Below are 15,283 nucleotides of genomic sequence, written 5' to 3' on the forward strand. Positions count from 1 at the left end.
GAAGTGAATGTCACTTGTAATGAGCCCGACAGGCGGCGGTGCGCGGGTCGGCGCGGGTCGGCGCGGGTCGGCGCGGGTCGCAGGTCGCGCGCTCACGCAACATCCCCGCCCCGGGAGACCAGTGCAGCAGGGCGCGCGGGGGCCGAGCGCGACTGTAGCAGAGCTCGCACACTGCACGCGCCGGCCGGAGACACGCTCGTGCTCGCTCCTGTGATGGTTCCTGTCAGTCCTAGACTAGTATCAGAACATCAAACACTTGAGAACCTTTACTATAGCATTACGGTATTGTGCACAATCATGTGATTAATACAATTTTCTGTAAATTTGTTGCAGGACAAGTTTTTAAATGTACCAAAGTATTGCCCATGATCTGTTACATTACATTTTGGCATTCACCAATAAGGTACTGATCGCCGTTACGTCGCTGGTGACCTATATATCAGTCGCAGTGCGCGGGCTCCACTTCATCTGTGATTAATTGATTACTTTAACCAGCTTATGTTTCACAACTCGTTGCAAGTATTTTCTAACTGACAAGTGAGAAAAAACTACGAAATAATCAGAGGTCAAGGCATCACTTAAGTCCAGATTAATTTACGATGCGATATTACTTATTAGCGATCGAAGGTTATTTTAGTACACAGTTTTAACATCTCGGCTGTGTAACCAGTGGCGTTGCGTATGCGTCTGTCGCAGTGACCCAGAGGTGAGCTGCTGCCTATTTCACAGCCAGTACGATTCCGCTGTCAGTTACAACCTGTCCAACATTGTCAGTAACTTCAAAATATGTTACGGCTATTAAGTAAGACACACTTGTGATATTAAAGCCACTTTTACTCGATATACGGCTGGCGACCTTACGTAGTGATCCAGTTCGCGCACCTCTGGCACCGCGCCGCGGCCTCCGCGCGGTTGCAGCGAATTCGGAAGATGGTGCACATGTATTGCGTAAAATTTTAAAACATATTATTTAAATCGATCAGCAGGTCGATGGGTTGGGGCTTTTCCCGGCATCGCGTCATCCGGAGACAAACTGGGCCCTTGTTGACGGCACAGGGCTCGTCAGCCGTGTGCATGATGTTGAAGGGTCGGAGACTGTGACCGGGCGACCTCTAGCGGGCGCCACCTCGTGCCAAGCGGGTCGCAGTGAAAACCTCATCTGTACGCGACCAATGACACTAAAGAACCTTATCTCGTTTTCAATTCGATTTTAACACTTTCTTTCATTGCTCGTGCCGTCCTCACGTACCACACACGGGGTACATTCATTAGTGCCGATCGCCGAGTCCACTCCCGCTCGATAACGGACATAATAATAAATCATTTATTATCAGGCCACTAAAGGCCCATACACATAGCTATACCTAAGACTAAGAATGTTATACAATGGTCCGTGAACTTCCTTGCACTACGTCTTAGTACGTTTAACTAGTCCGCGGTAGTGACGGAACACCACGTTCTGAGGCCAGAAGTCTTCACGCAGGATGTAGTAGTAGTAAGCAATTCGTTATTCGCGCTACAAATGCCTTGTTGCTTTTTAATAATAACAAACCTTGAGATATAAATAAAAAATGTATCTGAAGGTCTTTGTGAGAGCATACATCCGCAGGCAGCTTGTGGCGAGCTGTTTGTGAGTATCGACACAACGAAATCTGTATATCCCAGGGGGTCTCTCTTTCCTTCCTTAACTGGCTGGCTAGAGAGGAGTCGCTAGAGTTATATACTTGGGGGTGGATGTATCTATTGGCGTAATCGTCTATTGAAATTTTAAAAGGCAGGCAGGACACATATTTCCTTAGTTTAGAAAAGAAACACTTACATTATTTTAACATTTATTGAGATAGAATTATTTTTATCTCTCAAATTACAATAGTGTAGTAACTAGCTTGGGCCGTCCATGTTTGTAGAACAGGGGTGGATAGCCTCTGCTCTGGTAGATATCCCAACACATTTTAGTGTGATGAAAATGTTCATGTCCGTGTCCGACACATGAAGTCATCCCGTGAAATAAAAAGATACAAATGATTATAATAATAGTCCTGGTGACCTATACAACTCGCTAACTGTGCGAGCTAAGATTCATTCGATTTGAATGTTTTCTTAGGACCCTAAATACATGTAATTTGGTTGAATGATTGCTATAACATACAATTATATAGAAGTGGGCTCGCATGTGGCAGCGTGCTTTGCATGTGCATGCGCGCTCATGACTTCAATGCATATCTTAGCACAAGATGACGCCGCGCGGGCGCACGCGATACGCTAGCTGCCAGCGGTCACAACAGGTGAGGCGATACTAAATACACACGTCAAATGAACACTTAACAACTAAACATAAGACATCGTCTGTACAGCACAAACTTCGACGACGTTTATTAACATATTTATTGTAATGCGTCATCTACTTCGTGTGTAGTGTGATGAGTATAACCGCGTGTTGTCCACCAGAGCGCGCGCTGCCCGGATATCTGTCGCGATCTGTGCCGACAGCCGACACGTATACTACCTACATATTTAGATCCGTAAGTCCGCGCGAGCGCAAGGTGAAGTAACTCACCAATAATTATGTAAACTTGCGCAATTACAATATCAGTGGGATGTGTTATGTCTGATCGAGTGGTCTCACCTCAGCGTGCGACCAGTCCGCGATATGTCCGAACTGCTCTTACGTCACGTAATAGCGAAACAACCGACTTGTCTGCCGATATCGTCTCATTTCACTTTTCCCGTTTTCATTGTTTCTATAACAAGGTACTTAACCAAGGAAACTCTAGAAAAAGTTAAGTGTTCGTAAGGGAAGTTGCCAATTTCCTCGCACTGCAATACAACTAACTTAAAAATAATTAAATAGTAATAACACATCACGTTTCAGTGTACGAGTTGCCGTGAGAGAGACTCAGCAGGGGCATACGAGACAATCACGGAGACAAAATCATTAACAGGAGCTTGAAAACAATACAAAGTCCACTCAGTTCTCTGGTTTATAAGTAGGTCTTGTACAGCTACTGTAGTGCGCACTGCTGCTGGCCCGACATGCTGCAGAGTGTGTAACTACCGCTGAGGCGCAACTACTAGTTACCTGCGTTATTTCATAATAATAAGCACTTTGTTAGTTTTGTTACAGTTCACGGCGTAATGCGATACAATCTACTAATAGTTTTACATTGTGTTGAGTAGAGTCATGATTACTGAGGAGGGAACTAGTTTCTTACAGGATATGTTTCATGAAATGTACGTGTGCAAAGTGAATGATGGCCGGTGTACTGCAGTTTACTTTCTGGTAACCAAAGATTGGTAGCTCTGCGGGGATGCGGCCTGCCGCCGGACTGAAGCTGTTTGGGCGTTACACGCGCTTGCGCACGATACCGTTTACATGTGGCGCAATATTCTACAGTCAGGCTCTTTATGCAAATCGTTAAATTTACCAGTCATTAATTATGTTACTAAATACAGAGGCTCACATCGCGGACGAGTGTCCCAAGCAGTCGGCTCCCCTCGCCCTGGGCACGGCTATGACGGCTGGTCGCCGGACAATATCGATATACCAGTCTCGTGTACACAAGCTGCCATCCTGGTACCATCCTCATGACCACTTCTACCTTCTCCCGTGGTATGCCTTTATGTACTAGTGCTACCAACTGTGATGTGTGAAATTCTTTTTAATATCGATTCCTGCATTAAAGAATTAAGCGCAGAGACTAAGGTCAAGCATTAATAGATCACACAAATAGTTGTTCACGAAATCTAAGGTTGCATCCACGCATCATGCATGCATGACTCACGGTACAGAGAAAGATCAAGAGATACAGTTTTTTATTGAATATGACACAAAAAACACTTCTTGTGTCTGGAGTGATTCGATTATAATTTTTCGTGACCATTATTTGTAAGTGACACTCTATAAATAATAGTTGAATAATATGGCCGCGACGCGCGCCGCTCGACCTGAGCTAAGGGCGCAACTAAACGGACCAACAAACTACGTCCGGTCTAATTATTATTATTCTGAAATCATTAAAAGTAATTATATCTTTGGCCTCCACTTTCAAGACTTTCCACGGACTGATGTACATCATTAACCGCAACACATGTTGCGCTAGCAGGGAATCATACATCGAGGATTATGTTACCATTTTTTTTGACGTAGTAAGCGCTGTTATTGGTGACTGTAAGTACTCATATTGCATGTTAATGCCACAGCCCTCTGCTCTCAGTTAGCGGTATACTGCCCTTGATTCTGGGGTTTGAGATAATTGCCAAGTAAACAGTTCAATCATATTTGCATGACGTAACGTTGCATTCGCCGGCGTCTGTCGCGCGGCGCTACACAGAGCTGCCGCAACGCGAGCACCGCCCCGGTGCGCACCCTACTATACAACTACTCTTCGAAACGAATCAGCAGTAGTGAAACAATACAACCCTAACATCAAGTAATGAACCCGCAGATCGCCGCCAGAGCCAGTGTGGGTGCTGCCAAGCCGCAGCAGAGCCGCAAAGCCATTGTGTCTCTATTGCTGTTATTAGTATTTATTGAATTGGAACAGCATCAAAATTAGCTTGACACGGAATGGACAAATCTATCTTATATGAATTAGCCCAAAACGAATAGAAAAGATGAGCTAGTTTTCTATTGAACGTGGGCTCTGTACGCGTGCATAATCCTAGAGAGTCACATGGGCTCTGGCACGGGAGCGTCTTCATTACGAATATTAATGATAGTATATGCGAGAGGCGCGTTGTCGCTGCCTTATGTAACCTGCCGGGGAAGTGCACCGCGCGGATATCGAACCCACTCTCGACTCACTCACCATAGCGATTGAGTAATAACGTGTAACCTAGTGCTTACACGTCATTATTTAATTTCGAGTGATTACGTAATGGGCTCAAATCACTACCGAGAAGTAAACCGATGACATGATTATCTCGCAACTTTGATAACATATACCTTATTCTATTAGCTAATGAGGCGCCCTCGTCTGAACATTATGAATTAGTTATTGTGAAACATAATTTATTATGAATAACCCGGTAAGCGGCACGCATCCGCGAGCTGCCAGAGGGCCCGCGCTGCAGTTGTGTTGGCGGGATGTCGCTCGGTGCGAGACATGGTAGCGCCTCTCTCTCCCTCTCTCCTGCTCTGTGCTGCAGGGAACACCGCCGCATCATTTGCATTTCATGATCCAATTTTTTCGTGAAGTGAAACTTCTTTATTGGTGAAAAATGTTTGGTCACGCGACACGCTCAATTTTTTTTAAACTTACTTATCTAATAAAAAATATGAATATGAGCAAAGACCGTTGAGGCGCCATCTTTATTTTTTTGAAAAGTGGTTGACAATGGATCTTTTTCAGATTATTATTGCGTTGAGCGGCGAGTTGGATCGTGGCGATAGTTATACTGTAAATATAAAGTAATATCGGTGTCTGGAAGCCGGGGCTCAATCTCAGTTCACTTTTCGTGAGAGATTATTGTGAAGAATCAGAACATTTTTAAAACTTCAGTATAACATTGTGAAATTTTAATAATTGTGACTAGACCCGCAACTACTAATGATCAAACCAATAACAAAACCAATATTTTTTCTAAAATATTTAAAACCAACCAAGCAATCAATCAATCTCAGTCGTAATAAGATGAAATGAAATAAGATTATTTGAATTCATGTCTATGATAATAAAAACCTTTTTGAATCTTTCTCTAATTTAACGGTGTTTAACCAATTTCTGTAGAGTTGAGTATACCATCTTAGTACTTGTAATTGTTTTTCGTAAAATAAGATCCTAAAGAGTTTTCCATGTTACGAGTGTTCGTGTATTTTTTAAATCTGATTCAGTATATCTTATTTTTCTAACTAAAGTTGATGTTGCATTCTCCTTATGATAATAAATCCGTTTCTGTTTTAATTTTTGAAATAGTAACGCATGTTCTCGGTGGTTCTTTTTTGTAAGAATATTGTCGTTTTAGGATCGCGCAGCCAGAGTGTGATTAATAATAAACGGTTTTAATTGTCAATTTTGTAATACGCAGAGTTCGAGTCGGCTCCTTTTTTAATGTTAGGGATTGTATTCTTACATACAACTGAGGACCATGTCTGAGTCTCCGCTGCTCTGCAAACAGCTGCAGGGAGGTCACGACGCGTGTCTCTACAGATACAATAGTGTACACATGGCCGATGCTAGCGACGCAGGCGCAGCTGTGTTGCTCTGCAATTAACTTGAAATGTGCGCGTAAAGCTCGACGCTCCCATTGTCCGCTCGTCAGCGACAAACTATTGTTTACTTTCACAATGCACTGCGCTTGTCCCAGCACTCGCTACAACAAGCCACCGCGCGGTGCCACCTGCGGTCCCGTGCCGCCCAGGGCGAGGGCGCCAGGGGCTAGGGCGCGAGGGACGGGGGGGGGGAAGGCTCTGCTGGATTAGAAAGGAAGTTTCCTTGCGCTTTACTTAGCAAACGGAATGGTGTGACCTTGTGCTGTCATTAATTTGCACTTCTCTCATATAATGTATATGTGTAATATAAAAATACATTAAATATCTTTCTAATGCTTAGTTTGTAGTTGATGGAAGGACACCAGTGTTGCGACACTCTCTGGTGATGGCGCGTAGCCTATATCGTGAAAGTAAACAGCGATGGAGGTGGCCAGTTACGCGGATGAGATCTGTTGCTGAGGTTTTAGGGAAATTACACAAGCTACATCTTTGTCTAACATATCTAAATTGGAATTTATGCGTTTGCGAGAATCGGTGCATAAAGTTGTTTCGTGGTCATACAAAAAACATCAACGCGCATTATATTGACGACTAGTAAATGTAACTTAGTATTTATTTGTAAGTGTCGAATAAACCAAGCTTTTCACTTCGTTTTCTTATCTCTTTCATGTGTCAATAATATAATCAAAATAAAAGTTACTCAATGAGAAGTTTACGATTCGACTATAAATGGCATGATAAAGAATCATGCCAGATTAAAGTATCTCTTATAAATTATTGTTATTGCGATGTATAATCCAATCTAGTGACTGGGGAAATAAATTTGTTGTATGTTGTGTCTTGGTGCACCGTTCGCTTGTCTGGCCTTGCAGTGTGTGACGCGCGCGCGGCACCTGTGTAAGCGTTAGGAGCTGCACAAGCGGCCTGGAGTGTGCGGCGCGCTCCCCACCCGGCGGCGCGGGGCGCGCGTGGGGCGCGTGGGGCGCGTGGGGCGCGTGGCGCGCGCGGGCCGCGGCGCTGGCGGCCGGCGGCAGTCTCTCCTCGCGCACGATGGTCTCCGCACGCTCGCTCACGCCGCTCGCCCTGCTGGTGCTGGTCGCCGCCGCCGCCGCCGCGCCGCCGCCGCGCGCGCTCGTCCGCCGCACACGCCAGCTCGCCGCAGACGACGCCTTGCAGCCGCTCGAGGTACCGCTAATGCCTGAAGCACTCCGAGCCTGTTCTAGTACACATAACATCTAAAATAATGGATTGTTACTATTATCTGAACTTTCGCCGTAAATATATTATTGTTTGTGTCTGACTGCACAATCGTAATCAGTGCTAGCCATACTCACACAATTTCCTGTTTATCACCGTGTACTAGGATATCGGCACCATATTAATAATATTTAATATTACGGGAGGCGCGCGGTGTTGTGTCGGCTGCGCGTGCGTATATCGGTGACCGGGTCAGCCGGCGGCCGCACACGGCGCCGCGCGGTGCGACACGGTGTCGCACACAGTGCCGCAGCGTGTCGCAGTGACGTAACGCGCGCCCTTATGTAACGCGCGGCTGGCGGGACGCGTCGCTCGCCGACATTGCCCCGGTTCGCACGGCCGGCGCGTGTCGTCGCGTCGCCGTCCCTCCCTTGTTTGTTGTACTTTGTTCCGCAGCGCCGCAGTCTCCTCGCTTCACTCGGCTCGCTTCACACATAATGCTTACATTTAACTCACTTAACATATCACATTTCCCCGCGTTGGCCGGTGCTCAGTGTCATGTACTGTCATTACATATAGCTACTCAGTTCAACTCTTTTCGGATAAATTTTAAATGTTATAAAGGCTTGATACGCAAGTCTCATACCCGCGGCGCGTGCCATCTCTTCGTCGGTTTTACGTTCTCTGGCATTAGTTTTAGATAGTGACGGGACACTTGCATGTACAGATATTTGGTAAACTCATTAAATTGTTATTAGTAGTCCAGTCGAGGTGACTCGGCAAGGTCTTGCTGCAACTAAGCACTTACTTGTTTCATATTATTATTATTCGCATAATCCTGTGCTATGTGCAGGAACTCCGTCATGCTCGGTTCTGAACTACACAACAACTGAATTCTCAATAGCTAGCTAGGGAGTCCGTGGTCCCGGGTCAGGGGGCTGGTGTCAGGGTACGGCCGCGACGGATCACAAACTTTACACGTACATACACGGTATGTACTCGTGGCATGTTTGTCTCCTAGAAAGATATTTGAGGACATGACGTTAGAAGAGGATCATTAATTCGGTCCGCGTGCATGTGACGACAGGTGCTGAGTACATTATTATAATTGGAAATTAAATCCAAATCGATGCGAAACTATACTAGTTTCGCACAGGTATAAGGTACATGTACTTACTTGTCGTGTACGAAGAGGCTACGTGTGTCTGTGTGTGTAGTGTGTCTGCGGGCGCGACACACACTGCGGCGTGCGTGCGGGCGCTCGCGCTCGGCGGTGCTTGAGCGGCTGTTATAGTTTCTTCCTGATTGTTGCTTAAGTAGGTGATGAAATATCGGACTCACAGTTTTAGAGAGCATTGTGGGAAACAATTAACTGGCTCACAGCAGGCGTAGGTTCTTATAATCTCCGCCAATCATAGCATACGTTATACAATTCTTGTGAACCAATGCATTGATTGCGGGTGCACCGGTTCCCACGAGCACCCCGCGCCCCGCGCCCTCTCCTTGCGCTTACACCACTCGTTTCCGCCTGTGATTGCTGTCCGCTGTGGCAATCTGCATATTGTTTGGCTCATAACTCTTTTGCGCTAAATTCTGAAAAATTAGAAAGGTGCAACCGCACGAGAGTGCAGCGCCATGCGTGCTCCGGCGCATGAGCGTAACGCTGAGTATCATGTGCACACTGCAGTGAGACAGGGTCTCGCGCAGGACGTAATGTTGGAATACTTAAGAATGAGGGTGAGCCCGGGCGCGCGGAGGCCGCGGCCGCGCGAGAGGCGGGCGGCCTCGACCCGCGCCCCGGGCCCCGCGCCCCGCAGGACCGTTGACATCCATGTCGGCTCTCATATACACTGTAGTTCAAGATAATAATCTGAATCTTGTCTTTATATAATTTTGAGGTTCAATAATTCGAATGCAATGAGGTACACAGGGATACTCAGTAGAATACTTACAAAAGCTATAGTAAAACCAAGTTAGTTTAGAAGTGCAGTGAGCCGACGCGACCTACAATCTACGTGAGCCTTGCTCAAACTCCTCTCACTGGAAGTGGTTAAATGTATTAATTACATCCGAACTTGTTAACTCCAACATTACCGAGCGGAATTAAATATTTGTTGGTCGTCTACTATGTATGACCAGGGTCATTATAATTTTGAAAGACATCTGTTCAAGTGTACCCTTTTAAATGTAACAACACTAAAGCTTTTATTTATGCGGACAATGTACCCGTGGCAGCACCTGCGTGTATTCGTTAGTTCTTGAATACGCTGTATGCGCCTGCGGTTCTGTCACGTGTGCGAGACAACAAGACTGTTACTGATGACAGCTGACTCTCTGAGAGACGACTGACTCCGACAGTGAAGCGATGGCGTGATGTCCTATGACTGCGAGCTGCGACACTGCGGAGAGAGGCGCCGCACGCCAGGAGTCTGACGCAACGCGCTACCCGACATCACAACTGAACAAACCGAATTCCAATAACTTTGTCCGACGTTACAGACGATTCATTGACAAAACTGATATGAGGTTTGATATAGCGCACTGAGACTTTACTTACCAGTGAGCATAATACTAAGGTTAGCATAACATAGTGGAGCTAGCGGTGAAGGACTGGTGTGAGTGGTGAGGGCGGTGTGAGGGTGCGGGTCCGTGCCAGTAGCGTAGTGACACGGGGTGTGTGTGTGCAGGACGCGGCCGGCGACGAGCAGACCAGGGAGAAGCGCAAGCTGGAGGGCGTCACGCAGGCCAAGTTCGGCATCAAGAACGCCGTGCTCGGCTTCGTGTTCGGGGTGAGTACGGGGCGAGAGCCGCCTGCCGGCGACCGCGTCTCCCGCAGGCCGGCCCGTCACCTGCTTGCTCTCTGTTGTAGAAAATCAACTCGCTGATCGACGCCAAGACGAGGTTTGTGGATACGCTCGACCGACAGAACATCGAGCTGAACAAGCAGTACGGCATCGAGGCGCCGCAGAATGGGCTTGCGTCGCTGGGCGGCATCGTGGGCCAGGTCATCGGACCCAAACTGCAGCTGTTGGGGCCTAAGATCCAGGCGGTGACCGGGCTGCTGGGCGGCGCCTCCGGAGGCAGCAGCGGCGGCGGTGGACAAGGTGGGAGCGGGCTCGGCTCCATACTGTCGCTGGTGACGTCACTGTCGGGCTCGTCATCGGGCGGCGCGGCCGCCGGCGGCACCGTCGAGACCGTGGACTCCTCGGAGGAGGACGACTCGTGAGCGCCGCGCGCACCGCCCCCCCCCCCCCGCCCCGTCCCGACCCGTCCTCTGGTTCGCCTGTACAGTCCGCGGATCTCCTCCCGTCCCCTCTTGCCCTGTGAGCCCTGTGTCCAGTGCGAGCGGCGCCCGCGCCGTCACCACTTCGATTTGTATTTATATTGTAAATAGGTTTTAGGTGAGCGTTGGTGATATTAAATGTTTGCTCGAAACTTGTTGTTTTACTGCACGCAGCACCGCATGGCTCACCGTGTCTGTAGCACAGCGGGCGCCGCCGACGTCGGCTTGCTCCGGTGTGGTCGCACATCGTACTGCATGCTGTAGCTGTAGGTCGCGGCGCGCTCCCTGTCGCCTGCGCAGGAGACATGCGAGTCGGCCGCGACGTCCTAGAAATATAAGTTATAGCTTTATGTTGCCCAAATCTTGCCAATACGTAGTTCTTTTGTGATAGAGCCCAGATCCCGCCGTTTCCCTCTCTAGTCAGTCCTGTCCTAATGTCCGTATCTAGTCGCCTCTTGTCCTTAGCTTTATTTCTCAGTCATTCATGTTTTAAAGAGCAATATGAGTGCAATACCTCTTAAATGTGTGCATGTGTTGAGTGGTGTTGCTTCACCGGCACAAGGCCGCACGCACGCGCGCCTCGCCGCGACCTCTGCCGCGCTGCGGTTAAGCAACATTACATATGAATATTTGTATTTCTTTGTAACCAAATGCACAATAAAACAGGCACATTGTGTAAAAACATTTATTTTTATGTAGATATCAGATCATGTTGGCCATTGCATGTCTGTTGTCTGTTGTACAGTAGCCAGGTGTCCGCAGTGCGCGTTGTTGTTGTGTTAGCCACGTGTTGCCTGAGGATGCTGCAGCAGGTCTCCGGGCGCCGGCGGCTGCACCTCACTTACGTGTCACATTACCTAACGCTTGCGCTTGTTTTGTTCATTTATCTTGTCGATTATTTACAGCACCTGTACATCCAACAGGCGATAGGTAACATCGCGTCTGCGGTATGCATTTGCAATGGGCTCGTAACTGCGACAGCGTTTCTGAGCCCCATGATAATATCCTGAAAAGCTAATAGGCTTTATAACCGCACAAATTATAATTAATCGAGTTAACATCGAGTTGACAATAACCTCCGGATTGTTTATGATTAACGGAACTAAAATCATTGACCTGGCTCTGTAGATAAATATTTGTGTCTTGTTTTCTTGCTTCTTATTTTGAATAGAAGATGAGTTCAGTATAGATTCGCATTGACCGCGGTGTTTCCTGGTAGTCGTCGGGTGATGCTCGAGGAAGCTCCTTTAGGCCGCCAGACATGCAGCATCACAAGTTGTCATTGTAAATAACTTGTACAGACTGAAGATATTTTCGGTGACGGTATCAGCAGGGCGCGGCGCTCAGTAAGTGATTTGATTGTCAAATACTCTGCGTTCCGCCTCCGCGGCATAGAATAGTACGCACACTAGTCGTAGCCCGTAGCCTTGCGTAGCCTCACGTAGCCTCACGTAGCGCAGCACCGTAGCGTGCTCGCACACTAGCACTCACACATACCCACCACTGTCACTTGACATTACCCTACAAGATCTGTCGCATGAATCAAAGAGCTCTGGCGATAGCTCTGAAAAGTGATATATTTATGTAAACGTTTTGTAACAAATGCCTTTCAAATAAATTTAATTTATCAAACTACTAATTGTATATCTATTAACCTTTTAACTTTTACTCTTCCCGTCGATTTATTATTATTATTATATTCTAGAACCATTGATATTCATGAGTAACTTATGATGCCTGAAGAAGGTTATTTAACATATATGTACGTAGGAGCACATCACATCAAACGTTCGTGAGTTTATGTTTTGCCAGTACGTATGTGACACATAATGATGACACGTCGGGGACACATTTCGTATCTCACAACACACCACAAGAAGCGAGGTGAGTGCAGGCGAGGCTCGGCGCGCGGCCACCATGCTCAGAGCCGCTTGCCCGCAGAGTGGGTCTACGTGGAGGCGCCGGGCGGGGGCGGCGCGGGAGGCGCGGGGGGCGCGGGAGGCGAGGGACAGCCCATTGTGGTGGCGCCGCTCGGAGCGTACGCGCTCGAGCCGGCGCCGGCGCCAGGCCGCCACCGACATCCCGGTGTTCGACCGGAACAAGGTCAGCCTGGACCTGCCGGGCAACTTGTTTGGCCCCTCGGTGTCCCTCCTCATCCGTACCACTAAGATCATCGGGGACGTCATCCAGGTGAGCGCCACTCCCTCCTCTCACTCCACAGCTCAGTACATCCGTGACGTCACTCTGTCATGTGAACTTTCCCGATGTACTCGAACTAATACGGTATTAACAGCAGTTGTTTTAATGTGCGTTATTTTGCAGAACTCTGCGGTGCGCTATCAGACGTTCTTGCGTTTGTTCCGGCCATTGTTCCGGGGCCCCTTTGAGATCAAAGGCCTGGACCCCCCTACCACCACCACCACCACCACGACCACCACCACGACGACTGCTCGGCCGGCCGCCGCTGCCGATAACGAGGTCCGCCGGCGCTGAGCCACTGTCGCCCGACTGGCGCACATCTGACGTCACCTAGATCTTATTTAAAATAATATTAAATCACGAGCGCACCGATATCATAATATATACTAAAGCCATCGCAACTCGATAAGACTGTTGTAGTTTGTATCCGTAGGAGTCACGAACGCGTGTGCGTTCATGTTATCAGTAGCCCGACGTCAGCGCGCGGGGAACTCCCGCCTTGGGCAATAACTGTTACATTTATGTCTAGGAGAGCCCTCACCACTGTGAGACTCCGCACGCTTTGGTCGTAGCGGTTCTCTTTCATTTGAAATATACGATTACATTTCAAACATTTTGTTGTTTTAATTTAGCCCCGAGCCCCGTGCGTACTGCAGGTCATTAGGTATTGCCGATCTGCCTCGTTACAAGGTACAATCTTGATAAATATTATAATGTTCATTTTCAGTGGCAGGTGGCAGTACTACTAATTAAGGGTTATCGCGGGATCTGAATAATTCAGTACGAGGTCAGTGGCTCAGCCACCTTTAATAATTTTGTACGAGTCAATACTCAATACTCAATCATTTATTGCATTCATCAGTCATTGTTTTCATGAAAATTATGTAAGACTAGCTTTCGCCCGCGACTTCGTCCGCGTGGAATAGTGTCTTCCGGCAGAAGAGTATAGATAGCTGTGTCCTCGACTCTAATCTTGACCCCTTGCTAATTACACCATTCTGGAGAGCTTTCTTTGGCTCGAGATGTTGAGGCACTCACTCTCAAAGAGTTTAACCGAACCTGAACCTGCTCTCTCTGTGTGTGACTGAAGCTACCTTACACTTACGAAATCTAAGTGGAAATAATATAGGTACTAAAATTAAATAATACTCCTTTTGATATATTTAAACACTACCAAAATAATTAATATCCGTACCTACTATTAATTCAACTATAAATAAATAAATGAAATCTATTTATATAATTAAAATATAGGTAAATAAAATAAGCACAATTCAATTATTGTCTTTCAATAAGGACGAACAGCATTGCGTTAAGCTCGCGCGCGGACTGTGTTATTTTATTTTTTTTCAATATATTTCATGTACAAAATTGACCCCTCTACAGATTTATTATAAGTATAGATAAACAATTTTATGACGGAATTATTTTCATCATATAGTACTGTATTTTTATCCACAAGTCTCATATACATATGAGCCAAATTTTTTTTTTATGTAAAATAGTTTTTCAGTTTTGAGGGGAGGTAAAGTCAATCTCAATAATTCGAGTAACATTACAGTCGGCGCTGCTCGCCGGGACACCCAGAACTGATTCCGTTACTTGACTGGCTTTAGGAAACACCACTTATAGAAAAATCATGTACAATGATATTACCACATTCATATATACCATTTTAAATAATGCCCCTCCCTGGTCCCTTGTTCGTCGTTCGTTAGTTAATTGATGAAGTTCCCAGAGGCATCTTCATCCCTACTACTCTCAGTGAAAACCTACATGTAAATGAATGTTGGAGCGCCTCACGTTTCATGGTTAATTGTGGCACCGTCACAAGAGCTACATAACCGTTATTAATTTTTGTGCCTTCCATTAAATACGCTCACAGATCAACATCTTATTTGAAATCGAACTAAACTGTAGTTACATAAATGTCATGTTGTACATCATATCTTTCTGGTGACCTTCTTCTTTGTATTTTGGACACTGAATATCCTCATCTTTTGAAATAATTGATCATTTAAAATAAACAATTTTTGAAAATCTATCAACATATATCTAAATCTTCAACATATATCTAAAACTAAAAATCAAGTTACCTAATTCTTTTGATAAACATAGCCAATAGGAATGGATCAGTTATATAACAAATATATGGATAAATAGTGCTCGTTGAGGCTAAATATAACTGAGAAACAGCTAAATATAACGAGGCGAGGCTTGCACATGATGGTGCGCTCACAGCGGCGGTGGTTACACATGATCGACATCTGAGATACGCTCTCGCTCTTTGTTACCTTACTGGAACCCGATTCGGTTATTTAAAATGGCCGGTGAATTAATGGCATTTTTTTTCCGGGGCGTCTAAAGCAAAGTTATATGTCGGAGATGGTCAT

At 46.5% G+C, this 15,283-nt stretch overlaps 1 protein-coding gene across 1 annotated transcript; it reads left to right on the forward strand.

The window, feature by feature from the left end:
• Positions 1-7,261: 7,261 nt before the first annotated feature.
• On the forward strand, positions 7,262-13,503 carry LOC113499409. The gene is made up of 4 exons (XM_026879887.1): positions 7,262-7,396; positions 10,096-10,197; positions 10,278-12,881; positions 13,014-13,503. Exons 1-3 carry the CDS (start codon positions 7,262-7,264, stop codon positions 10,632-10,634), a joined length of 594 nt encoding a protein of 197 aa, XP_026735688.1. The 3' UTR covers positions 10,635-12,881; positions 13,014-13,503.
• The last annotated feature ends 1,780 nt before the right edge of the window (positions 13,504-15,283 follow it).

This window comes from Trichoplusia ni, chromosome 12 (genome assembly GCF_003590095.1).
Source record: "Trichoplusia ni isolate ovarian cell line Hi5 chromosome 12, tn1, whole genome shotgun sequence".
Taxonomy (NCBI): domain Eukaryota; kingdom Metazoa; phylum Arthropoda; class Insecta; order Lepidoptera; family Noctuidae; genus Trichoplusia; species Trichoplusia ni.

Coding starts and splice junctions, on each gene's coding strand:
- LOC113499409 (XM_026879887.1), top strand. CDS start 7,262: ATGGTCTCCGCACGCTCGCTCACGCCGCTCGCCCTGCTGGTGCTGGTC. Junction 7,397..10,095: donor ACGCCTTGCAGCCGCTCGAG/GTACCGCTAATG, acceptor GTGTGTGTGCAG/GACGCGGCCGGCGACGAGCA. Junction 10,198..10,277: donor TGCTCGGCTTCGTGTTCGGG/GTGAGTACGGGG, acceptor TCTCTGTTGTAG/AAAATCAACTCGCTGATCGA.